This window comes from Sorex fumeus, unplaced genomic scaffold (genome assembly GCF_029834395.1).
Source record: "Sorex fumeus unplaced genomic scaffold, SorFum_2.1 ptg000005l, whole genome shotgun sequence".
Taxonomy (NCBI): Eukaryota; Metazoa; Chordata; class Mammalia; order Eulipotyphla; family Soricidae; genus Sorex; species Sorex fumeus.
In genome coordinates, this window is record NW_026606062.1 from 3,621,650 (window position 1) to 3,649,608 (window position 27,959).

General features: G+C 44.1%; 1 protein-coding gene across 1 annotated transcript in view; it reads right to left on the reverse strand.

Moving 5' to 3' along the window:
* Positions 1-27,959, reverse strand: part of COL4A4 (collagen type IV alpha 4 chain) — a 131,526-nt gene that overhangs the window by 43,114 nt on the left and 60,453 nt on the right. Inside the window, exons 21-30 of the mRNA XM_056121365.1 lie at positions 26,200-26,363; positions 23,857-23,929; positions 20,654-20,760; positions 15,484-15,667; positions 11,304-11,372; positions 11,048-11,155; positions 10,314-10,532; positions 7,302-7,463; positions 4,604-4,774; positions 2,425-2,568 (exon numbers count right to left, since the gene is read on the reverse strand). Coding sequence (XP_055977340.1) covers positions 2,425-2,568; positions 4,604-4,774; positions 7,302-7,463; positions 10,314-10,532; positions 11,048-11,155; positions 11,304-11,372; positions 15,484-15,667; positions 20,654-20,760; positions 23,857-23,929; positions 26,200-26,363 — 1,401 coding nt within the window. The remainder of the gene's footprint in view (positions 1-2,424; positions 2,569-4,603; positions 4,775-7,301; positions 7,464-10,313; positions 10,533-11,047; positions 11,156-11,303; positions 11,373-15,483; positions 15,668-20,653; positions 20,761-23,856; positions 23,930-26,199; positions 26,364-27,959) is intronic.

Below are 27,959 nucleotides of genomic sequence, written 5' to 3' on the forward strand. Positions count from 1 at the left end.
AAAAATTGATAATATATAAATTATTAAGTAGCACTGTAGCACTGTCCTCCCGTTGTTCATAGATTTGTTCGAGCAGGCCCAGTAACGTCTCCATTGTGAGACTTGTTGTTACTGTGTTTGGCATGTTGAATATGTCACGGGGAGCTTGCCAGGCTTTTCTGTGTGGGCAAGATACTCTCGGTAGCTTGCCGGACTCTCCGAGAGGGGAGAAGGAATTGAACTCAAGTCGGCCGGGCCAGCCGAGTGCAAGGCAAATGCCCTACTGCTATGGCTATAAATTATTACTAGTCAATTATTTATAGACTAGTAAAACAAAAAATAATAACAGAATCAATCAACAAAGAAGTAAAAATAATCTGAATTAAATGAGACTATTTTCCCAAAGGGCTTTCAGAACAAAAACTTGCCTTGTAAAAATTATCAAGCATTCATTCTCAGCACACTTAAGAAAATGCCAAAGAGTAGGAAGAGTTGTATGCAAAATACTAAAAATTAGTATTTTTAATTTAGACCGCCAATTTGCCAGCCCAGTGTTGCCTTCACTGGCCTCCTGCTCCCCCTTGTAACATGGGATAATTTTACAGTAGCACAATAGCATTGCAAAGCTCACTTATCTAAGCTAGCAGAGTAACTTGGATTCCTAGATTTCTCGTCAATAATTTATAGACTAGTGAAAAAAAATAATAGCAGAATCAATCAACGAAGAAGTAAAAATAATTCGAATTAAATGAGACTATTTTCCCAAAGGGCTTTTGAGACAAAATCCTTGCTTGTAAAAATTGTCAAGCGTTCACTGTCAGCACAGGAAGTGTGAGGCTATCTTCAATCATGCCGGCAGCCTCGGGGCTGAGAAGTGAAGGAAACATTTAAGAGAATGGATACAGGGTATTTAAACCCACAGTGTTAAAACTTCTTATTTCTGCTATTAATGAAAACTCCTTCTTTAAATGAAACTCGGGAAGACACATGTGTGGTGGGCGGACTCCTTGCTCAGAGGCTTGTGGGTGATACTGGTTGTCTCTATGTGATGTTTGGTCTAGACACTTTTAAAACACTGGGAGAGGGGCTGGAGCGATAGCACAGTGGGTAGGGCATTTGCCTTGCATGCGGCTGACCCGGGTTCGATTCCCAGCATCCCATATGGTCCCTTTAGCACGGCCAGGAGTAATTCCTGAGTGCAAAGCCAGGAGTAACCCCTGAGCATCACAGGGTAATAAATAAATAAACCTAAACCGTTGGGAAAGAAAACTCAAAATGAGTCAAGTGTAGCATGGCCTGTGAAAATAAAATCAAGAAAAAATTTCTGGGTTCCTTGATTTTATGTTTATTATTTATTTATTTTTGCTTTTTGGGTCACACCAGCGATGCACAGGGGTTACTACTGGCTCTGCACTCAGGAATGACCCCTGTCAGTGCTTGGGGGACTATATGGGATGCTGGGAATCGAACCTGGGTCGAACCCAGGTTGGCTGCATGGAAGGCAAATGCCCTATCCGCTATTGCTATTGCTCCAGCCCAGTTCCTTGATTTTAAAAAGTGTGGGAACATGCTGTGCCTGTTGGTCTTTGGCTACTTCTGTGCTCCTCAAGTTGAATAGATCCGAGAGCCCATTGGGCCTGCAAGGCCTAGAACATTGCTCCTGACCTTTGCCAAAATGCTTTCTGTTTATTGTTGTGGGCGCTGCTTCTGGAAGTCCTGGGAGACCTTTGGTGCCTGGCAGAGAAAGCAGATGCCCTATCCTTTGAGTTCTCTCCCTGACCCCAAGCTACTTATTTTTGCAAGAAAAACAAAAGGATAAAGAAATAGAAGTGCTCACACACCCACTCTCAACCAGTGAGTAGTTGTCTGGTATCCAACTGTTATAAAACAGAGAGATGGCTAGTTTGTCTGCACTGCATTGCACTGTCCTCCCCTTGTTCATTGATCTGCTTGAGCGGGCACCAGTAACATCTCACAACAAATTGTAAGACTTGTTGTTACTGTTTTTGGCATATCTAAAACTTCACGGGTAGCTTGTCAGGCTTTGCCATGTGGGCGAGATACTCTCGGTAGCTTGCCGGACTCTCCGAGAGGGGCGGAGGAATCGAATTCGGGTAGACTGTATGCAAGGCAAACACCCTACCCACCATGCTATCGCACCAGCCCCTAGTTTGTCTATTGATCAAAAATTCTACCATATGGGAAGACATAAGAGAGTTGCAAATAGATGATATTATAACAGCTTGACCTAAATTGTTCTGCAGAGCTATGTTTATGGTGGTAGATGTGAAATACTACACATAACTGTATTACGCTATATCAATCAATGCAGTCTAGAGATATGGAAAAATCAATTCTGTTAAAAATTCTAACCCACGAGAACCCAAAGGAGGAAGAAGCCGGGTTGCAGGTGATATTTGTGGGTTTGGGTCAAATCCCACTTACCTTTGGCCCCTCTCACTCCGGGGTCCCCTGGGAGCCCAGGCCAACCTTTTTCTCCAAGTTCGCCTTTTCTGCCAGGGACTCCCTCAGGCCCAGGTTTTCCTCTCTCTCCTGGAAAGCCTGGGAATCCAGGCAGTCCCTGGGGTCCTGAAGAAACAAGAACCAGGGGTTTTAGGGGGCGACGGTGAAAGAGAAGCCTGTTTCCCCCTTGTCTACTGTTGCTTGCAGCTACATTTTGGCTGACTTCAATCCATACTTTGGACATGCCTGCAAATCCCTGGACTTTCCCTGAGACCCCGTGGTTTGATTTTTCCCTCAGCCATAAATTCAGCCCCAGCTTTGGGGCTCACAGAAAAACAAGAGATAATAGACAATGCCCAGATAAATGGTCAAATAGATTACTTCAAAGGCCCTAAATACATCCGTACTGGGTGGTAGTCTTTTTTTTTTCTTTTTGGGTCACACCCAGCGATGCTCAGGGATTACTCCTGGCTTTGCACTCAGGAATTACTCCTGGTGGTGCTTGGGGGACCATATGGGATGCCAGGGATCTAAACCAGGTCAGAATCAAGACTCAGGAGCATGTACAAAGCAAACACCCTACTGGCTGTACTGTTGCTCTGGCCCCCAGGACGGGTAGTCTTATCTTAGCAACACAACTGGGACTTAAACTCACAAGATAGCTCTGGGGAACACTGGGAATCCTCTCACACACTGTATTTGATAAGTAACACAGAGACTCAGTTTATCTATTTACCCCCCCCCCCCCCACAAAATGAGCCATACTTAAATTAGTCTTGTACAGAGTTCCTTCCCTACTAAGGAAATTTTTTTTCTCTTCTACTTACTTTCCAATAAACTTCTCTATTGTCTAACTCTGAGTCTAAGCATATTTATTATTCAGTATTTTCACCCTTGAAAATATTGAAGAACCCTTGAGTCGTGAGAGAACTCAGATGAGTTGTCAGAGAACTCACTGTCACCACTCCTGAGGGTGACACTGGAAGGACCTCGATGATTCAGCATCTGTATTCCTCACTGTCCACAAGGAGGCCCATGAAGGTGGGTTTTCCAATACTGGTCACATCGTGTGTTTCCTCCACATCACAGACACCAGTGCTAACCAGTGTTTCCACGCCACAGAGACCAGTGGTCTACATGCTCCTGAGTCTTGATTCTAATGTGCCCTGTAACATGCTTGACTAATATGTGAAGAGAGCTAAGAATGGAGGGTGGGCTCCATTGTGGGAAGCTGACCTCCATGACCCACCAACCCTGGAAGATGCACGTCCGGTACTGTAACCATCGTGGCCCCTCTTACGCAAATCCGGAGCTACGTATAGATATCTCCAGGAAACATCTGCTACTGCTTCTCCTTGTGACTGAAGGTATTCGACAATGTAAAGATCCTGTGACATCTTTAACCATATATGGACATGACTCTTTTGTGTAACTACCTCATGCCTGGTATGTGAAACGTATAGACTTTGTAACTTTCCTAACCATATATGGACTTGACTAATAGGTATATATATATACCCTGATTGCCCTCAATAAAGGTCTGTCCCTTTTTCCTCTCTGTTTCTAAACTGCACTCTATCTCTTGTATCTTGTGTTCATTCGGTCGGTCCCTCCTTGCACCTACAGACCCTAGGGCCACTTCCGCGGGCCAGAGGAGTGGTCTGGCGCCCCCCCCCCCCCTCCTGCACACATTTGAGGGGAAGAGTCTCAGCCCTGACCTTGACACATCACCCTTTTCCCCAGGCCTGTGCAGTATTCACTACTTCTTCTACAGAAAGGATCTTGGGTCTAACACCCTAGCACTCCACACCTTTATACCTCCAGAAATGTGCCCTGCCGCAGAAAACACGAGTGCAGAGGGCAAGAGAAGGGAGGTGGATGCCACAAGGCAATGTAAACAATGCAACAGCTTTCAACTTTCTTTCTCTCTCTCTGTCTCTCTCTGTCTCTCTCTCTGTGTCTATCTCTGTGTGTCTCTATCTCTCTGTCTCTTTCTCTGTCTCTCTCTCTCTCTGACTCTCTCTCTGTCTCTCTCTTTCTCTCCCTCCCTCAGAGACTCCATGGATTCATTGAAAACCCACCCTTCAAATGAAAATCCATTTTAAGCAGTCAGTAGGTTTCATCAAATGCAGTTGGGGGATTATGACAAAGGTCTACTTACCTTTTGAGCCTGGGAGACCAGGTCGCCCATCATCTCCAATGGGCCCTGGGAGTCCTGGAGGCCCCAAGGGTCCATCTGCCCCTGGCTGTCCAGGTACCCCAGGCAGGCCCTTCATTCCAGCGGGTCCAGGGGGTCCCCGATCCCCGGGCTCTCCTTTCCAACCCGGAGCACCTGAGACAAACCACAATGGCAACATGTGTGAAGAAAGAAAACTGGCTTCACTTCTTGTTTATTCAGACAGTAGAATCCATGTTCATGGTAACTAAAGTGGTTTCTCTACAACTGCTTAAGTGAAAGGACAGCAGGCTTCATCAGGTAAAGAGGCCATCGCAACTCCCACAGTCTACGAAAATATTTTTTGACTACAATTAAAAACAAAGGGAAGATGACTGAAAAAATATTTCCCTGTAGGGATGCATGAATATTATAAAGAAGTTTGTTTTTAATGATGGAAATGGATAGGAAAAAGAAATATTTTTTTCATAGTATTAATCTTAGAAATTAAGATTAGTATTGATCTTAGAAATCAAGTCTGATTTCTGGGGGTCTCTGGATACTCGACACTTCCGGCTCTGCCTTTGAGGACCTTGGAACCTGGAAACCCAGGCATCAAATGGTACTGGAAAGACACCTCCCTGACACTGTGACATCAAACTGTGTCCATGGCCTCTGACAAGATCCACAGGCTCACCTAGACCAGAAGTAAACTTTTTGTTCTTGGCTCTGTGCTTAAATGAATATTAGTATTTTCTGCTCCTCATCACTAATCATCAGGGAGATGCAGATCACAACAACAATAAGATACCATCTCACACCACAGAGACTGGCCCACATCCAAAAGAACAAAAGCAACCAGTGTTGGCGTGGATGTGGGGAGAAAGGGACTCTCCTTCACTGCTGGTAGGAATGCCGATTGGTTCAGCCCTTTTGGAAAACAATTTGGACGCTTCTCAGGAAATAAGAAGTTGAGCTCCCATTTGACCCAGCAATACCATTTCTGGGAATATATCCCAGAGATGCAAAAAAGTATAGTAGAAATGATATCTGCACTTATATGTTCATTGCAGCACTGTTTAAAATAGCCAGAATGTGGAAAAAACCCGAGTGCCCGAGAACAGATGACTGGTTAAAGAAACTTTGGTACATCTACACAGTGGAATACTATGCAGCTGTTAGGAAAGATGAAGTTTGCATATGGAAAGTATCATGTTAAGTGAAATGAGTCAGAAAGAGAGGAACAGACATAGAAAGAATGCACTTATTTGTGGATTATAAAGTAACAGAAAGGGAGACTAACACCCAAGAATAGTAGAGATAAGTACCAGGAAGATTACTCCACAGCTTAGAAGCTGACCTTGCATGCTGGGGGAAAAGGCAGCTCAGATAGAGAAGGGACCACCAAGTAAAGGATGCTAGGAGGGCCCGCTTGGGATGGGAGATGAGGACTGAAAGTAGACTATAGACCGAACATGATGGCCACTTAATACCTCTACCGCAAACCACAACACTCAAAAGGAGAGAGAGAACAAAAGGGAATGTCCTGCCACAGAGGCAGGGTGGGGTGGGGGTGGCCGGAGGGATGCTGGGACTGTTGGTGGTGGAGAATAGGGCACTGGTGGAAGAATGGGTACTCGACCATTGTATGACCAAAATGAAAGCACGGAAGTTTGTAAGTTTGTAACTGTATGCCACAGTGATTCAGTAATAAAAAAATTTTTTTTAAAAATGAATGTTAGTATTTTCTGGGGGTGAGGGGTAGCTAATAGAAGAAAACTTTCCAGATGCTCCCTGAAGCTTTCGCTAAGTGAATTCTATCCAAGCTGGTTGTTGTGAGGAGATGATCTTAGAAATCAGAGCAATCTCATACAGGATTGGTGGGGCTGGGAATAAAGGGGCAGAGGTAGGTTTGCTCCAGCCCTGTCTGGCTCCTGGGAGGGGATGCATTCCTGCCTGTGATCCATAGGACTTAAGGAGCAGAGCCAGCTTGAATGGGCAAATGAAGTGTAGAGTGGAAAAAGTTCACAGCATCAGGGCTGGAGCGATAGCACAGCAGGTAGGGCATTTGCCTTGCATGTGGCTGACCCAGATTTGATTCCCAGCATCCCATATGGTCCCCTGAGCACTACCAGGAGTAATTCATGAGTGCAGAGCCAGGAGTCACCCCTGAGCTTCACTGGGTGTAACCCAAAAAGCAAAAATAATAAAATAAAATAAAATAAAATAAAAAGTTCCCAGCATCACGTGTTGAGAGATTCCCAGTCTTGGGTCTTGGGGGAATCTATAATGCCTCACTAGTTATACCAATCACGAAATGGCCCAACTGTCCTTTACATAAATGAGGCAAAGAAATTGTTCTTTATAAAGTCACTTTTACAGCAAGCAGCCTGGGCAGGGCACCTTCTCTGGAAGAAGAGGAAGCTGTCCCCAGGGGTTCCCAGGCTTAGGGGGCCCTCACAGACACCTCAGTTCGCCCATCTAGCCTTGCTTTTATGCTCTTGAATGATGTCATCCCCATGGCTCTTGGATGATGAGGAAAAGGATCCCAGTCAGGATTACAACTCAAGATATAAAATGGTGCTATGGACCAGAAGGTCCTCGATTCTGACCTTGGGCATCCAGGAAAGATCCACAGCTATGCTTACTTTTTTCCAGAAGTAGGATGGTACCCTTCAAAGTTCCCAGCACCGTGGGCACTTACCTGGATTGCCGGGAGCCCCAGGGAGCCCAGCTTGCCCTGGTCTTCCTGGATCACCTCTTCCACAGGAACTGCCAGGCACACCTGGGGTCCCTGGATACCCAGCACTTCCGGCTCTGCCTTTGGGACCTTTGAGACCTGGAAATCCAGGCATGCCAGGTGGTCCTGGAAAGACACAATACATCCCTGACACTGTGACATCAAACTGTGTCCATGGCCTCTGACAAGATCCACAGGCTCATCAAGACCAGCAGTAAACTTTTTGTTCTTGGTGCCATGCTTAAATGAATTTAGACTCTGAATAGGTTTTCTTATCATAGATCCCAGTAAGGGCCCAAAGACTAAGAAACCATGCACTGCTAAGAGAGTTATTTTGATAAGGTTATGCAGACAAAAAGAAGTGGCTTATGCAAATTAAAAGCCCATGCTGCTAGTCCTGATTTTAATTAACCTCTGACTTGGGAGCGGCTTTACACCAGATTTTCACAATACTTACAACCACAGTTTGTGACTTAAAATTTGCATTTGCAAGAACTGTTGTCATTTAAGCTCTCAAATTTCTATTTCTTAAAAAGGCAATGCCATAATTTTCAGGAAGAAAGATAAACCCCACATAATTTCACACCCTCACCCCAAAGCCCACTAAATAAAGTGTTTCATTATGTTTTGGCTGATGTATTAGCACTTTAAAAATAAAAATCACTTTCAATTGTTGAATTATTTCACATTACATGGTCATCTGCAAATGCTGTCAATTTTGTTGTAATTCTTACAACTATAATTTCAATCACTAATAGAGATGAATTGCATTTCTTTGAGAGAGACAGACAAGGAGAGAGTTGAGGGAGAAAAAGAATCACTTATTTTTCTTGATTGTTTCCAATTGTTCCTCTATTGCAGGTAATATTCCAAGAATAATTTCATATTCACCACCCTTGCCTTCTCGTGGACACTTTCTCTAAATACATTTCCACATGTAAGGTAGTGGTGGACTGGGTCAAAATTATTTTTGTCGACTCACATAAAGTATTTCCCTATTATTTTACAATTAGCTAGGCTCTTATTTTTCATGAATTTTTAAGAATTATAATTTAGGCAACATGGTGACCATAGTGTTAATGTTTAGGAGACTACTGTGTTAAAGTAACTGCTCTCCAATACCCCCAAAGTGCCCAGACCTTCTACCACTGACCCTTTGTCCTCTCTAGTCCTATGGGCAAACATGTGAGTTTGTAATTTACAATCAGTTTTCTGAGGACAAAGAATGGGGCTTATCACACCCCCACTCCTCTTCACTTGCCTGATTCGGTTCCACTATCATCACAAACAAGGCGACTTAAGAGCTAGCATCACTAATGTGGGAACCAAAGAACCAACAGAGCATCAAAGTCAAATCTGCCATGCCCATGTGATTGACACCTGGCTCAGAGGTGGTGATGATCCTGGCCCCCTACTTGGTTTTTCTAAGTCACTAACACCCAAAGGCCTCAGCTGGGACCAAGGTGATGCAGTCAGGTAGTTTAGGGAAGTGCTGCACCCCGCCCCCCTACAAACCCCAACATGATGGCTTATGAGAATTCTGCAAGTAATAAAGCCACTAGTCCTAGGTCTGACCCACCTTGTGGATACTGAAAGCAAAACCTGGTAAGACCTTCTCCAGCAACAAACCCTGAGGAAACTGAACCCCTCTCTAGAAAGGAACTGAAGGAAATTACTGGAGAATCCTCAATTTCTTCCTTTAATCCGATTAACCCTCAGCTAGCCCAGACCAGAGAAGACTGGACCCATTCTCCGGAAGTGGGCTGGATGTTGTGGGCCAAAACAACAACAACAGAGTATAGGTACTCTATAGGTAATAGAAATTTGCTGAGTAATGCTTCCTTGCCAAAATGAAAGTATAAGAACTTGCTGAATCTAGTGCTCAAGTCCTTGTTAAAACCCACTTGGACCCCAGCTAACTGGAGCAATAAACCTCGCTGTGTGACTTGCATTATCGGCTCTGTTCTCTGTCCTTGAGGGGTAGTCCACTCTGGACCCTAACAAATGGAGGTTCCTTAGTGACTTCCATATAGGACACAAATCAGAGCAGGACCATCTTCCTGCCTGGAACTTTCCTGTCCCATCAGCTTTCCCGGTGGACTCCTTCTGTCCCAGGCCAAAGTGTGTTTCCGCTGGTCTCAGCCCCTCCCCTTCAGGCAAGGCCTTCCTGAACTTCCGCCCTCACAGCTCTGCCCTTTGTACCACCCTCTTCATCCTCTTTTTCTGTCCTTCCTCCAGACGGGGCGGCACCCACTGCCCTCCTTCTCAGCACCAAATCACCCTTCTGAATCGCAAAGCAGAGCAGCTGGATTCCATCTATCTGCGCTGGTGTGTGCATGAAACATTCATTTTCTCGATTTCTCAGCAAGAATGTCTAAGCATTCTGCATTCCTGGTTATGTGTTGGATTCCCCGCTGGCACTGTTCTCACTGAACCTTCTGGGCGATGCTGCCCTGTGGACTATACACCAGGGGATTCTCCTCGAGGGGAGAGAGCTTCGGAGACAGTCACTCCAAGAAGCAAAGGATAACGCCCAAAGGGGCACTGTCTCCCCATAATTTGCGATCAGTGCTCCTCTATTACCAGCAGTTCGGCCTGGCTCAGGTCTGCTAGGCGGTGATGTTAATTGAGTTCCCTGCCATACTTTGTCTCACCCACCGCTGTGCTTTCAGGGGTAATAGACTCCCCAGGGCTACTCACAATTTGCTGTGTGTGGTGTTAAGCTTCTCCTTTGTGCTACACTTCCCCTGCATTGTTTCCCAGTCTTATCACTGCCCCCCATTCCCTAGAGGTACCTCTTTCCTATATGAATCCTGATTGGGAATAAAGCTCCTTGATTACTGTCTGGTGATCTGTCTGTAACCAGTTTCTTGTGTATCAGCTGGGGATCATCTATTGGCTCTGAACACATCAGGGGACCCTGGTAGCACAGGGATGGTGACTCAGACAGTGACTGACCACAGGAACCATGCATACCTGCAGGCCCGGGGCATCCTGGAGCACCTCTGTGTCCTTTCAACCCGGGCGCTCCTGAAAGACCCCTCTTCCCTGGGGGTCCCGGGGGCCCATAAGCAGGGTCTCCGGGGATTCCCTTCAGTCCGTCTGCTCCAGGTGGACCAGGAGGGCCTGGGGGCCCCCGCGGGGAGGGCCCTTGCTCGCCTTGAAAGCCTGGATCTCCCATGTCACCACGAAAACCTATTTAACGAAAAAAGGTTAAATGAAGAACTGTAGACACATGCCCAACCCTTGCATTCTCTTAAAATATCAAAGGATTTGAACCCTTTAGAGCAGCTTGATAGATAGTGTCTAGTCCATCTTTCGTAGCAAAAGCAAAACAAAACAAAACAAAAAAACAAATAACAACAACAACAACAACAACAACAAACAGTCCCTTTGTGTTTCCTGTAAGTCAATGATGATTCCCTAATAGCTTTCATTCTCTGGAGAACAGTCTGGCTGCAGCGAGCAGTTTCTGCAACCTAATAGAGCAGCAACAGCCTACAAATCATGCTTCAGGTAGAAGCATGAATACTTATTAAATTGCCATAACCCAAATGTGGTCGGAACACGGCTAAGAGCTTAATATATCAAGAATGTCCATTTCTGCATTGTGTAGAGCTCTAAGGGCCATTTGCTTACTCAGGTGATCCCATCTCAGCGCTACACAAACACAGCCATTCCAAAAGCAGGAAAGCCAATCATTTACTTACCAGGGGGCCCGGGTATATCTGGTTGTCCTGGTTTACCAGGTTGACCCTTTGGCCCATCCAAACACCTGGGTCCGGGAGTGCCCTGAGGTCCAGGAAATCCCTTATGGCCTAAAAGGACAAAAAAGCAGACTCAAGAAAACAGGAATCAAATGAGAAAAAAATAAGGAGATTTTTAAAAAATCTAGGCTGTATTTTTTTTTTTTTTGAGATGGAATCAAAGATGATGGGCAGTCTGATTGACAGCAGCTGAACATACCTGGAGGGCCATCCATCCCAGGAGGGCCTGGACTCCCAGGGTAACTCATATCACAAGGAATTGTATCACCTGGAAGGAAAAAGAAAAGTGGCATTTCCATCATCAATCAATGCCTTGTGAACGTGAATCTCAAGGACAACACATCAGGCTCTTTCTCTGTATAGGGTGTGACACTAAGAGAAAGAAGACTGTCAAGAATGATGGAGCTTAGGGGCTGGAGTGATAGTACAGTGGGTAGGGTGTTTGCCTTGCATGTGGACAACCAGGTTCGATTCCCAGCATCCCATATAGTTCCTGAGCACCATCAGGAGTAATTCCTGAGTGCAAATCCTGCACTGGATTAACCCCTGTGCATCGCCCAATACAAAATATAACAAAACAAAACAAAACAAAAAGAATGAAGGAGTTCTTGAACTACTTTGCTTCTGAGTTTCAACTATCAGATAAGTTACACACACACAAGGGGGTAAAAGAGAATGCGAGTATCAGAAAAATATTGATTCCAGGAACTTTCCATTTTAATTACTTATAAAGAAGTCCACATTTTAGACCCAGGTATTTTTCACAAATCACAAATCACAAATCATCCTGTTATTCGTCCATTGCCTCGAGCAGACCCCAGTAACGTCTCCTTCATCCTAGCCCTGAGATTATATTCAAGGCTCTTTAGGAGAATGAGACCCATCATTGTTACTGGTATTTGGCATATTGGGTACACCACGGGGAGTTTGCCAGACTCTGCCGTGTAGGCATTTTTATTTAATTATTTATTTATTTGTTTTGCTTTTTTGCATCAGGTTACTCCTGGCCCTGTACACAGGAATTATTCTTGGTGGTGCTTGGGGAACCGTATGGGATGCCAGAGATTGAACCCAGGCCGGCCGCATGCAAGGCAAATGCACTGCCTGCTGTGCTATCATCACTCCGGCCCCAAGGCCCGGGCATTTCTAATGTAACAGATGTGACTCCTTTGCTAAAACATGAAAATTACAATAAGGAGCAGGCCTGGAGTCCGGAATATCTGGCTTCAACTTTGAATGAAGGGGATTAGGCATGAAAAACTATTCTGGAGTGTTCCCAACCAGTGGACCAAAACCCCAGTGTGAATTCCTACCAAATCTACAAAAGAATAAAGTAGGGGAGAGAGTATGCCAGCTGCTATTGGCTGGGTCTACCATGGGTCTGTGACTTCAAGCATTTTACCTCTTGTTTTACGAATGATTATACCATGTGGTTATTGTTGTCCCCATTTTAATTTCTAAGACTTCAAGAAACAAACGGTTCCTCTGAGTTCCCAGCTACTTTAAAATGGAATGTTTCTTTTATAATAAAAATACTATCTCACTGTGTATTACTTCTGATCTTCTCCACTAAAAATTGTATAGCTTAAATAAAAATGTTAGAGTTGGGGCTGGAGCGATAGCACAATGGGTAGTGTTTGCCTTGCACACGACTGACCCAGGTTCAATTCCCAGCATCCCATATGGTCCCCTGAGCACTTCTAGGAGTAATTCATGAGTGCAAAGCCAGGTATAACCCCTTAGCATTGCTGGGTATGATCCAAAAAGCAAAAAAAATAAAAATAAAAATTAGACTTCACTCGGATCCCAGTTGATAATCAACGTTGATGATGATCATCAAATTCTTAGGTATTTGTCTTTCTATTTAATCAAAGGAACACCAAAGACTCACGTTTTGTCTTAAATTTCACAATTTCAGACTATATAGTTCAAGATATACAGATGCATTACAAAAGTAAAAATCTTGGGCTAGAGAGATGGTACAGGGGTGAAGAGACTTTGCTGGAACTACATGAGCACTGCTGAGTGTGGCCCCAAAGGCCCTCCTCCATTAAAGAAAAGAAAAATAAAGAAAATATTATGCAAATCTTTTCCCAACCCTTAAAAGAGTTTTAGCCCGCCCAGACGAGACCTCGAGTTGCCGCCCATAAATGGCTCCTCTGACTCTTGAATGGCCATGATCCCAGAGGCACACAAACCAACCTTGGAACGCAGTGGTTTCTGGCAGAAATCCCTCCAACTTAAGTAATAAAAATATCAGAAATCCAGTCTCTGGAAAGAAAGATGGCGGCCACGTGGAAGCCTTGTGGACAGCAGGTTTGAGCCGGGGGTCGGGGGCGGCAAAAACCTCATGGGAAGGGGGGTGTTCCTGTCCGCCCTTCATGCCCTACCGGGTCACCAGTTGCCCCCCACGAGCAGCTCTCCGGCATGGCCATGACTCCAGAGCACAGAAACCAATCTCTTAATTATCTAACTTTTAATAGAAATACTTCCAGGGTTAATAAGTAAAATAGCAGAAATCCAAAACTGCGTGGCCGCAATAGCGGCCGCGCGACATCATTTAATTCTTAAACCCAGCTGTAGAAAGCAAATCATTTCACAACGCTTTTTCAGCATGTCTGATTGGGAGGGAGGGTCGTAAACTCTAAATAATAATGGTGCATCTTTTATCGAAACAATGAATCTAGTCAAAGTAGATAGAGTGTTAACTAGAACTCATCTGCCTCACAGGAATTGGGAGGGGTGGGAGATGGGGTTCTATTGGAGTTTGCGGTAAAAAATAAGTATTGGTAAAGGGAAATGTGTTTGATATTTACATGACTGAGACCTAAACCTGAAAGCTCTGTAACTTTTCCCACAGTGATTCAATAAATAAATAGGTAAAGGTAAAGGTAAAGGCCCTCCCGTTGATCGTCGATTTGCTCAAGCGGGCCCAGTAACGTCTCCATCGGAGACTTTGTTGTTACTGTGTCTGGCCTATTGAATACGTCACGGGGAGCTTGCCAGGCTCTGCTGTGCGGGCGAGATACTCTCGGTAGCTTGCCGGGCTCTCCGAGAGGGGTGGAGGAATCGAACTCGGGTCGGCCATGTTGGCCGCTTGTAAGGCGAACACCCTACCCGCTGTGCTATGGCTCCAATAAATAAATAAATTATAAAAAAAATTTTTTAAAAATTTTAAAAAATAAAAATAAATAAAAATATCAGAAATCCAAAATTGTGCGACCGCTGTTGTGGTCACACAACATCATATGCTCTTCATAATCAGCAATAGAAAAAAAATTATCTAATGATGCCATTTTGGCAGGTCTACTTGTTGGGGGAAAATTTCAAATAATAATGGTGGGTCTTCTGTTGAAAAATTGAATGTAATCAAAGTAGAGAGAGAGAGTAAAGTGGAAATCATCTGCCACACGGGCAGGGGGAGGGTGGGATGGGGGTTATACTGGGTCGCTTGGTGGTGGAAAGTGTGCACTGATGAAGGAATGGGTGTTTGGTCATTGTATGACCGAGACTTAAACCTGAAAGCTTTGTAACTGTTCTCACGGTGATTCAATTGAACTGTGACACGGTCCTCCTGTTGTTCATCGATTTGCTCGAGCGGGCCCAGTAACGTCTCATCGTGAGACTTGTTGTTACTGTGTTTGGCATATCAAATACATCACGGGTAGCTTGCCAGGCTCTGCCGTGTGGGCGAGATACTCTCGGTAGCTTACCAGGCTCTCCAAGAGGGGCGGAGGAATCGAACTTGGGTCAGCCATGTTGGCCACTTGCAAGGCAAATGCCCTACTCTGTGCTATCGCGAGCAATAGCACAACAGGTAGGGCATTTGCCTTGCACGTGGACGACCCAGATTTTATTCCTCCGCCTCTCTCAGAGATCCCAGTGATTCAATTAAAAAAAAAAAGAGCTTCAGCTACCATATCACAAGTCACTGTTGCTTGAAATTCATATCACTGCCAAATACAGTTAAAATCCTTTTTTTCTCCCTAGAATGCTTGCAAATGGGCATGATGTGTTTTAAAAATAAAATTCTAGTGGCTCTTAAAAAGTACCTTACATTATATCAAATAAAGATTTATCTTTTGAATATATCTCTATCATTAAAATACAGTCAGATTGTATAAATTGACAAAGAGAAATGGATGAATAGCAATTTTGGTGTGCCAAATAAATAAAGCAACAGACATTTCAACATTTGAAGATCTATCTTAATAATTGGTGGTGCTGTGGTGCTTTAACTGGTTTAACAGCATTCAAGGTTTGAACAAGGGCCACATGGGATTTTATGAACTGTTCCACCACAGCTGTGCCCTCAGAGAAGCTCACCAAAGTTTCCATGGTTTCTCTTCACCCTCTACCATTCAAAACATTAAAATTACCTTTTGAACCCTTCATGCCTTCAGCTCCTCTATTTCCTGGGTGTCCTGGATCTCCTGGTAATCCTCTCGGGCCAGGTGGACCAGGATATCCAAGACCTGGAGGCCCCCTTGGGCCTGTTCTTCCTGGCGGGCCTGGAGGCCCAGGAAACCCTGGGTCACCTGGCGTAGCATCTTCATGATCCCCCTGGGGATGTTTATATTCTGAATTAGTAATCAGTCTTGGAAATCTGGGAACTCAAGTCAGTGATTGTTAGAGCTGACTGAATGCAGAAAGGCCCTAGTTCCAGAAGATGCTATTCAAAAGCAAATCTAATTAAAAATAATCCACTTGGGTGGTTCACATGCATATTTGCATAGATGCATACATACATATATATTGAGCTGTTTATAAAATACAGCTCCCTGTGGCATATTTGATATGCCAAAAACAGTAACAACAAGTCGCACAATGGAGACATTACTGGTGCCCGCTAGAGCAAATTGATGAACAATGGGAGGACAGTGCTACAGTGCTATTAAATCTAAAATAAGAAACTTTGTGCAGACATATTTTCTGGTAGCACTTAAAATATCACGTATAAGCACTTCATTTAAGAGAGGCTGTGGGCCTCAAGTGATGGGGGATGGGTCACTCCTTTCCATCTCCCTGTCTCTTGGGGATCCTGGCTGTCACATCCTTGGACAGCCTCTGGGTACCATTTAAGCACATTTATGGCCATCCAGAGACTCATGAATGAATCTTAGAACCAAGCAGTTGAGCAGTTCACTGCAGAGATGTCTCTTGATCCCAGTGATTTAAAATATTAGATTTCTGGGAGCTATCACTTAATCACTTAACTTCCCGTTAGTCGTCGATTTGCTCGAGCGGGCGCCAGTAACGTCTCCATTTGTCCCTGTCGCGTGCTATGTAGCCCAATGGCATCTGTTCACTCCGGGAACATGAAGGGCCTCAAACCGATCGTTCATGATCTTGACGAAGAAGTCTGACCATCTGGTAGGTGGGCGGCCACGCAGTCTCTTGACATCCCGTGGTATCCAATCAGTAACAGCTCTAGTCCAACGGTCATCTTTAAATCTCATTACGTGACCAGCCCATCTGATTTTCGACACCTTGGCAAATGAGACAGCGTCCCTGATCCTTGATCGTCGACGGATGTCAGAACTCCGGATTCGTTCTCTCATTTGAGTGAAACGTGATATTCCAAGCATAGCTCTTTCTATTCTTCTTTGGGAGACCTGAATGGCATTCTAATCTTGTTTGCGTAGGGCCCAGGTCTCTGAGGCATATGTTAATGCAGGAAGAACAGTGGAATCAAAGAGATGTGCCTGGAGCCGGAGGTTCTTCGTCCTCTTAGCTATTTCTTCGACGTTCTTGAAGGCGTTCCAAGCCGCTCTCTTCCTCCTGCGCAGCTCGGGTGCCAGGTCATTTGTCATGTTGACCTCTCGACCTAGGTAGACATAGCTGTTGCATTCGGAGATGGTCGTTCCATTGAGAGCAAATGGGGCGTCAGGAACAAGGCTGTTTCTCATACACATTGTCTTCGTAAGATTCAGCTGTAGTCCTTCCTTTCCACACTCACGGTCAAAGTCGGCCAGCATTTGTGCCGCTTGGCTGATGTTTGGTGTTATTAAAACAATGTCATCAGCAAAGCGGAGGTGGTGTAGTTGCCGACCATCTATCTTCACTCCCATTCCTTCCCATTCCAGTCGTCGCATGATGTTCTCGAGGGTGGCACTGAAGAGTTTCGGTGAAATGGTATCACCCTGCCGCACCCCTCTCTTGACATCAACGATCACTTCTTTGTAGAATGGTGAGATCCTGGTAGTGAATCCGCAATACAGCTCACGGAGGATCCTGATGTATTGGGCTTGAATGCCCTGATTGGCTAGGGCTTCAATGACCGCTTCCATCTCAACAGAATCAAAGGCCTTCTTTAAATCAATGAACGTTAAGCAGAGCGGCATCTTGAACTCCCGAGAAACCTCAATGAGCTTGGTTATCGTGTGGATATGGTCGATGGTGCTGAATCCTTTGCGGAACCCTGCTTGTTCGCATGGTTGTCCTTCATCTAATGTTCTGCCAATCCTATTCAGGATGACTTGAGTGAACAACTTGTAGATGACAGACAATAGGCAGATCGGGCGATAGTTGCCAATGTCATGGATGTCTCCCTTCTTGAACAGTAGTACGGTCCTGCTGGTTTTCCATTGGGATGGAACCTTGCATTCAGACAGGTAGCGAGTGAAGAGCCGAGCCAGTGTATTGATGAGTACTGACGGCAGGTTCTTCAGGTGTTCAGGTCTGACCTTGTCTGGGCCGGGTGCTGTTTGTTTCTTTACCGACGAAATGGCATGTCGGATTTCGGAGGGGAGAATGTTGGGAACAACATACCCATCCTGTGGAATTTGGTATGTTGGCAAGTGGACATGGCTACCGAAGAGATTTGAGTAGAAGTCATGGATAATCTTCTCCATTGCCATTCTGGAGGATGTGATGGATCCATCAGGACGTCGGAGGGCAGTCATCTTGGTCTTATAGTTGGCGAAGGACAGGCGGGCCTTATGAATACTTTTCCCGGCTTCTGCCGCATCTACCAGTACTTCTGCTCTTCTCTCTTTGAGGTCTTCCTTGATCGCATCTCTGCACTGCTTTGCAAGCTCGGACGTTAGCTTGCGGTTGCCTGAGGCATGCGCCAAACCACGCTGGCGAATTAGCTCAAGAGTTTTCGAAGATAGGCGACTTTTTGTGGCTATCTCTCTCTTGGCATTCCTTGCACATTCATGGAGGTGCTGAACCAGTCGATCGTATTCCTCGTCAATGTTGTCAACAATGGCATCCTCCCATGTTGCCGCAATAGTACCAAAGAGTTCCCAGTTGGTGGTCATTCTGGGAGTTCTCTTTTTGAACTTTGCAGCCCTTTCTCCCCACTCTGTGAAGTAGAATTTTGCACGAAGGAGACGGTGGTCCGATCCCGTTCGAAATTTTGGGACAACAGCGACATCAGTCAGGCAAAACCATTGATTGAATATGATGTGGTCTATTTCGTTGTGGAATCGTCCACCGGGAGATTCCCATGTCCATCGTTTAGATTCTGCCTTCTGGAACTGTGAGTTACCATGGATGGTCTTGGTCGATATGAAGAACTCTGACAGTCTCTCACCCTGTTCGTTCCATTCTAGGCCATGGGTCCCGATGTGAAGTTCTTCAGCTGATCTTCTCGGTCCTATCTTGGCATTAAAATCACCCACAATGATCTTGTAGAAGGTGTGGTCTTCTTTATAGAACTTCTCTAGCTCCATGTAGAACTTCTCGATTTCTCTTTCATCATAATGAGATGTTGGTGCGTAGACAACGAAGATAGAAACTGCAGGCAGTGAGCCACATCTATTCAAATGTAAACGTCCGATTCGGGTTGTTAGGCATTCGAATGAATCAATGCTCTTGGCCAAGTTTGTGTTGACAAGGACACCGACGCCTCCAACACCTCTTTTATCGCATGTTCCAAGGAACAATTCTTCTCCAGTGTCGAAAACGGCATGGTGAGATTCGTGCCTTCTTGTCTCGGTCAGACCAATGATGTCGTACTTGATCATTCGCGCTTTTACCATCAGGTCCTCGATGGATGCATCTGATGCTAGCGTACGTGCATTGAAAGTACAGACGATCATTTTTGTCTTCCTTCAAGTGGCAGCCTAGGTCGGCCTTGAGATTTTGTCGGCCTCTCCTTTCTCATCCTTCTCAGTGCTGCCATGTCGGTGAAGCCTTCAGGGTCAGGTGAATGAGACCAGTTGTAGTTACTGGTTTTGGCATATCGAATACACAGTGGATAGCTTGCCAGGCTCTTCCGTGCGGGCAGAATACTCTCAGTAGCTTGCCAGTCTTTCCGAGAGGGATAGAGGCTTTTGGGGTGACCTCTAATCACCCTTGTAGGTGTTACCATATTTGAACCCTATCAAATATGGTACGACAATTCCAGAAGATGGGTATTTAGTGTCTTATGATGTGTTGTGCGGCCGCTTGCGGCCGCGCGGGTCCGGAAAGCGTCCTAGAGTGTGGCGATGGCTGGGTAGTGGAAGTAGTGTCGAGAGTGGAAGTCTGCCAGTGGGGTATTTATCTGGGTAGGGTGGGTCTCCTGTGCACAATTCGATCCCTGGGTGGTTGATGGAAGCAGACAGGGCAGGGTAGAGTGGGGCTCCTGATTAGAATCCTTTTGTCACCTGTGGTGGTGGGAGCAATATCTCATACTATTCATAACAAGCAATACAAAATAAATTATCTAGCATCTGCCTGTGGGGCAGTCTTGAGTGGTGGTGAGAAAATTCAAAATAATGGTGTTGGGAAGGTGTAATGGTGGTGGGACTGGAGTTTAAATATTGAATATACTCAATAACTGTGAACAATTTTATGAAAAATTAAATTAAAAAAATAAGAGAGGCAGTGGGAATCTTAAACTGGGTAAATTCCTACACCTTCAGAATTAATTTTCTGCACTTTACAAGAAACTACAGGGATAGAGTTTACATGAAATCAGAAGTCCCCAAACGAGAGACATGTTACAAGAATGACACCAGGTTTTCCTTGCATGCACCCAGTTTTTCCCTGGTACCCCATATGGTCCTCTGAGAACTTCCAGGCATAATCCTTAAGCACAGAGCCACAAGTAAACTCTGAGCACAGCTGACTGTGGCCCCCAAATCAATTAGCAATGAAATAAATAGAATGGCACAAAACTGGAGACTGAACTCTTTCTTATGATTGAACTAATGCTCAGACTGTTATATTGTCTTCAATTATGCCTTGTCTTTGAGAACGACTACCTTCTCAATGTAGTCAATTTAAAAGTGACTCTATAAAAAGGAAAGTGCCCGCCATAAAGGCAGGAAATGGGGTTGGGTGAGGGTAGTGGGAGGGATACTGGGGACATTGGTGGTGGGAAATGTATACTGGTGGAGGGATGAGTGTTTGATCATTGTACAAATAAAACTCAATCATGAAAGTTTTGTAACTATACCTCACAGTGATTTAACAAAAAATATTTTTTAAAGGTGATTATGTGTAGCGTGTTGACACACCATTGAGCTGTGGATTTTTTAAACTGAGAAGGGGGAAATAGTGACCATACTTTTTTTAAATTGTGAAACTCAAAAGCAGGAGAAGAATTGTACATACCGGGAGTCCCGGATCTCCCTTTTCTCCGTCATATCCGCGCTGACCATGCTGTCCTTGCTGCCCTGGAAATCCTGGGAGTCCATCAGGTCCTCTTTCTCCTTTGCGCCCTGGGGACAAAGGGGACAATCAAGTTCTCAACAACCGGGTAATATAGAAAGAACTGAAGGTCTAAAGATATGGTGTTTCAGTAATAAAACTTAAAAAAAAATGTAGCCAAAGCTCTCAATTTAGTTTAACAATTGCATTCATTTATTGTTACTATCATCGTACAACCAATTAATGTCCACAGTTTGTGTCATATATATTTACCTGCAGAATTGTGTATAAGTATAGGGGAATATTTGTGTACTTGGACACAAATTAATGTATATAAATGATCTAAAATACATTATATTTTTAGAAATATGTTTAGGCCATGGTGGTGGGAAATGGGCACTGGTGGAGGGATGGGTATTTGATCATTGTATAATTGAAACCCAAGCACAAAAATTTGTAAGTCTACAACTGTACCTCATGGTGTCTCACTAATAAAAAAGGTAAAAGGTAAAGGCCCTCCTGTTGATCGTCGATTTGCTCGTGCGGGCCCAGTAATGTCTCCATTGGAGACTTCGTTGTTACTGTGTCTGGCATATCGAATACTCTCAGTAGCTTGCCGGGCTCTCCGAGAGGGGCGGAGGAATCGAACTCGGGTCGGCCATGTTGGCCGCTTGTAAGGCGAACGCCCTACCCGCTGTGCTATCGCAATAAATTAAAAAAATATATAAAGTAAAGTAAGTAAAGGCCCTCCCGTTGATCATCGATTTGCTCGAGCGGGCCCAATAACGTCTCCATTGGAGACTTTGTTGTTACTGTGTTTGGCATATCGAATATGTTTAGGTATAATTTAACCCACTGTATTCTACACTTAGTGATATCAATTTGCCTCACTTTTTCTTATTAAAACATCTTCAGGCATAAAAATATGATATGGGCAAATGACTTCATGATGATAAAAGACAAGGGCAACGCCCTTGACTCTGAGCAAACAGACATTCCTCTAAGTCCCTGACTTCATTCCTGTCATGTAGACATCCATCCAAAAGTCAGAGAGGAGAATAGCAACTTCAAAACACACGAAATTTCCTTATGTGAAAAATGTTTCTTTTCCCTTTCAAAAAGGCTGTTTATGCAGGTGCTGCTCACAACAGCCTTTCCTGTTATGTGATGTTAAACATGGTACTCTGCCTCCTGTCACAGTGAATGTCCTCAGGTGAGTCTAATTCTTCCTCATATATAGTTATCTAACTGAATATAAAAGAAATAGAGCTCTCTTTTATCTCTGGTTATAAGAACATGTAGGTATATGCCCACATCTCCTGAGAGAATCTGCATTCACAGCCAGTCCTGAGGGAAATACATTTGGCACAATGAAAGATGGTAGATGCAAGGAGATTCCTGATGCTACTGGATTAGGCCCTGGATTAGGTTGCCTTGGTGGGAATATTATATCTGCCCTTTCAAATGCTGTCATGGAACAGGAGAGATAGTTCAGAGGGTAAGGTGCTTGCCTTGCAGGTGGTCAACCCAGGTTTGATACCAGGTTTGATAACTCCATCCAGGAGTTATCTCTGAGCACAAAGCAAGATGTAAGCCCTGAGCAAGGTGTGTTCCCCAAGCAAAACAAAACGAAAAACCCAATAAATAAGATGTTATTGAGATAAGTCAGTAAATCACTTTCATTTTTCTTAAACTACTTCATGCTGAACTTTTTTTTTTTAACCTCCCAGCAGTGCTCAGGGCTTATTCCTGGCTCTGTGCCCAGGGATCCTCCTGGCAGACTCAGAAACCATATAGGATGCAGGGGATTCAACACAGGTTGTCTGTGTGCAACGTAGCTCTCTCTTGCCACCCACACTTGGTGCTCTCGAGCAGCTGTTCATGGACTGGATTGGACGGCTGTTGCGATGGGCAGGAGAAGGCAGGAACGTGGGTCAGGCTGGTTGATATCAACTGCAATTTATTCCAGTATCCTCTGATTCTCTCTCTCTCTCTCTCTCTCTGTCTCTCTCTCTCTCTCTTCCTCTTCTCCCTGCCTCTCTTTTTCTGTCTCTGACTCTGACCCTTGATTCTCTCTCCCCTGATCCTCACTCTCCTGATTCTCACTCTCTCTCCGATCTTACAGTCTTAGTTTATATAGCAATCACATACGGTGGTGATAGAAAGGTGGGTTGAACATTAACAAATCAACAAAGAGGGGTAAAACCATTCCTCCAGGAGATTAACTCAAGGACAAAATCTCATCTAAGGAGATTACTCCAGATTACTGGGAGATCCAGTAAGGGCAGGATTCCATCCAGGGTGTGTCCCTTTCTTCTTTCTTCAGCTAGTAATCCACTTAAATAGTTGTAGTAAATCTACTAATATTTATAGCAATGTCATTCTGTATAAGCACATTAAGAGATATATCAACTTAAAGTTTCTTTCTTCCTGAGGACATCTCACTATATATTCCAGACCATAGTCCTCAGGCCAGATTAGTCTTCCTAACCCCAGCAGGGTCCTAATCTCGCTGTTACTTTTGGATCATGACAGCATTTGCCCATGACCATGCTCTCAAATTATAGTTGAGTATTGTGGTGCTTTGGCCTGGCCCATTTTGATGCCAGGGTAGCTCACAGCTTACCCTGGGTCCATTCAGTCCCTCATCAGGACCCTACTTTTGGGGTGCTAGGAACTAAGAGCAACTGAGTCAAGAAAGCAGATGCCCAGGAATAAATATTATTCGGAGTCAATCAACTCCCAAGTTACAAAAGCATAATATTAACTGTCTCCCTGTGTCCATACAGAAAGGACATTGCTTTAAGGTAAACTAAGTTCCCTGCGACAAGGTTGAAAGGACAAACCCAGCGTTGTCCTAAACCCTGCCAGTTGTGCTATTGCTCCAACTCTCAAGCTGGATTTCTGTCTCAACTAAAGTACACTTGATTAATACAGAATATTATATATATAGCAGTGAACAGACTGTGGACCAGTGAAAGGCGTCAAACATGAAGATTTAAATGTATCTAAAGGAACATTTTTGAAACAGAGGGTTGGAGGCTCCATTTCCATGTGACTGTGAAAGACAGGGAGTATTTTTAAAGCAATTTTGACAAGTCTTGTTACAGAATTGGTCTATGATCATAGGAAGTTAATGCCAGAGCTAAGAGATCAATTATACTCACCTTTTATTCTTGCTACAACCATGTTCCCCTTTTCTCCTTTGCTGCCAGGTGGTCCCGAGGCACCAGGATTTCCCTTGGTAAAATCATGATGAAGAAATATATTTGTGATGGGTCAAAAGTTATTTATATCCATGTGCAATTTCTATCCATAAAATATCCTTTATTTTTTTCTAAATTACCTATTCTACAACCTACTTGGGGGCTGGAGCGATAGCACAGCAGGTAGGGCATTTGCCTTGCAAGTGTCCAACATGGACACCCCGAATTCAATTCCTCTGCCACTCTCGGAGAGCCCGGCAAGCTACCGAGAGTTTCTCACCTGCACAGCAAAGCCTGGCAAGCTACCTGTGACGTATTTGATATGCCAAACACAGTAACAGTTGTCACAATGGAGACATTACTGGGCCCGTTCGAGCAAATCAATGAACAGTGGGAGGACAGTGACAGTGACAGTGACAACCTACTTGGGTATTTCTGATCTTCTCCTGCCAGTCTTTCAAAGTAGATCCTATTTGACAAAGTCAACTGTCAAGAACTATGTGTAAAAACTGAGGGACTATGAACAAAACTCTTACTCAAGTCAATGGAAAGGTATTGGTGTCAATTTCCTGGCTCGAGCAATATACAGTGATTCTAGAAGTTATCTCTGGAAGAAGTTAGAAGTACATGTGGGAACTTGATTTGATTATACCCTAAAATGTTAAAGTTTCTCAAAATAAAAGAAATGACTAAAAATGTTAAATGATATGGGATTTTATAATGCAGAATTACCAGGGGAGGAGTGTTAACTGCAACAGCAGCTATGAGAACTGAATATATATTCCAGAAATGGATAATTTTCCTTGATGGAGGTGCATAGGATGGAACGTATTGATTTGCTTGCACAGATGTGCTGTTATTTTTATAAATCTAAGAACCAATCAATCAAGCTTAGTTTTCTTTCTAACTGGCCTCTACTTGTTTATAAGCAGTGAACCATGCAGAGGAGAAGAAGCACATGGGAGCAACACACAATGACAACATTGTGTAATGAAAGCGAAGAAACTTCCCCAAATACACACAACAGGTACCAAACATCAAGTTGACCGAACATCAGGTAGAGAAACATAGCACTCAATTGTTCTGCCAATTGAGAAAGCAACTAGATGCACCACCAGTAGTGAAGTTATTCAAGTTATCTTAATGCAGACTAAAAGGTAACTTGATGACATAGTTCACTCAGTCTCTCTAGAACATCACTCTTGACTAGCAGACTGTATTGATTTCTCCCTTCGAGCTCTCTATTGGCTTCTCCACGTCATCCACAAAGCAAGGTCAAATCTAACCCACCTATAAAGACTCAAATTCTGCACTTCTTCACACACCTTTGACTTCACCATCTCCAGTTCTCTTCTTACTTTCTTTCTTTTTTGGGGGGGGGGTCACACCCAGTGATGCATAGGGGTTACTGCTGGCTCTGAACTCAGGAATTACCCCTGGCAGTGCTCAGGGGACCATATGTGATGCTGGGAATTGAACCTGGGTTGGCCACGTGCAAGGTAAGCGCCCTACCCACTGTGCTATTGCTCCAGCCTCTCTCATCACTTTCTTGTGTCACTAAACTCATGATGGTTTAACCCACATCTGTATTATGTATGCTGACTCGCTATCAATTAGAAAGCAGCTCTCGCTCTCTCTCTTATTGAATTAATTATTGTGAGATACAGTTACAAAACTTTCATGATTGAGTTTCAGTCATACAATGATCAAACACCCATGCCTCCACCACCAATATGCTACAGTATCCAGCATAAATGTGCTATTTTCCACCACCAATGTCTCCAGTATCCCACCCCTTCTCACCCACTGCTTCTTCCTTCTTACTCTCTCCTTACTTTTGGGCATCATGGTTTGCAATACAGATACTGAGAGGCCATCATATTTGGTCCTTAATCTACTTTTAGCACACATCTCCATCCTGAGCGATCCCTCCAACCATCATTGATTTAGTGGTCTTAGCAGAGCAGAGGTCCCCAGACACTCTGCTCTGGTCTCTGCTGGAATAAAGTAGGTGCCAAATAAATGAGTTGAATGCGCATAAATGATTTTGGGGTCCATAATATATTTATAACTTAATAATATAGAAATGGGTATTTTCAAAATTATAAAATATAGAATACACTATAAATTCAATAAAAGGTAAAGGCCCTCCCGTTGATCGTCGATTTGCTTGAGCGGGCCCAGTAACGTCTCCATTGGAGACTTTGTTGTTACTGTGTTTGGTATCTCGAATACGTTACAGGAAGCTACTGAATTATTAAACTGCCTCTCACATTGAAAGGTTGTCACTGGTAAGATACTCACAGGTGGTCCTGGAGGTCCTTCAGCACCAGGAGGTCCTGGAAGACCTTTTTCTCCAAGCCACCCAGGGGGTCCTGAGTCTCCCTTTCTCCCCTGCCTCCCAGGAGGTCCTGGCGTTCCTGGAGGGCCCGGGGGACAAAGCACACAGGCACAGAGTCCCTTGTTTCCTGGAGAGAAGATTAAGGCAGCTTTGTCATGTTTCCAGAATCCCAATAATGGCTGGATTGTACAAAACCACTAGTGCAAATATGAACAAAATCCCAAAACTTTAACCATTGTATTCTAATTGGCAGGCACGGTTTTCATTAAACCATAACGAATTGTGATACCTTTGATATGCTTTGTTTAGTTTTCTGTATATGGCATTTTTTTAAAGGCGCTTTCCAGTATGCATCTGAAAGAAGTTTGAATTAAACGAGGTACAGCTTATCAGATAATGGAATGCTCTAAGTGGGATTCAAAGAATGCTAGTGTTGTCATCTGTGTTATCTTAGAAATTATGTTTTTAACATTTTAATTGTATTGCTGCTTGCAATACAATTTTTTTCTTGAAAAAGATCCCACTCTGCGTACTCTATATACTTACAGTGTACATTCAATATTCAAATAAAAGACATTCTGCTTAAAAAAATCGATTCTGCAATTTTGATCATGACGACTGATAAGTTATAATGGGGGGAGAGTGCACGGAATACAGTGTGTGGTGCCCCCATGGTCTGTGGCGGTTTCATTTCCAGACAAAAGAGCTATTTCACTCATTCTGATGAATTCTATGGTGAAAACTGATCATCTGATTCTACTGAGGAAATCTAATAAATAAGAAACATTTTATATTTATTAGAAGTCTGGAAGTCTTCTAACTGGTTTCCCCTGAAGAAACAAGCAAAAACAGTCAGAGTAGAAACTCTGAACACTTGCCACAGAGAAGAAAGGCCACGGGGGAGGGGGGGAGCCTCCACAGCTACTGAGAATGCTCCCGGTCCTGGAGAGAGCCAAGATCACTGGGAAGTCCCAGATGGGGTAGGTGCCGCATCCCGTCTCCTCCAGGGGGAATCCTGGTGACCATGAGCCTCTACAAGCATAGCTCGCTTATGCAGGAACCAGGACTCTTACTCCAAATGGCGCGGCCGATTACACTTCTTATATATAAAGTCAATGGAAAGTAAATTCTCCAACGTTTCTCCCTGAAAATCAGGCTTAACTCTTTTACAAACCACAACACTGAACAGGCTGAACAGGAAAGAGAGAAAAAAAGGGAATGCCCTGCCACAGAGGCAGGGTGGGATGGGGATGGAATGGGGGGTGGGAGGGTTACTGGGATCCGTGGTGGTGGGAAATGGTTACTGGTGGAGGGATGGGTATTCAAAATAAATAAATAAATTTAATTAAAAAAAACTCTGAACACTTAAAATAATACACGAAAGGAACGCTAGATTCCATGGTGTATTACTAATTGATAATCTCCTACAATGTGTTTTATGTTCACTAGGACTTTCAGTAGAAATAATTTTGGTGAGGAGAGTGATCATCCTGCGTTGTATCCATATTCTCACACCACCTGACTCAGTTGGCCAGAAAAGGCTCCAAGCAAAACTGCAGAGCAAAACACTACAGGGTCGGGAAGGTGGGGGACCCATAGAAAAAAAATGAAAATAAGAGTCACATCTTGATCTCTTCCAGGAAGCAAGAGGACCTAATGAGGGAGGTGACTAAACTTCATGGCACATAGGGGTTGCCGTTAGACTGAGACGCAAGCTTTTTTA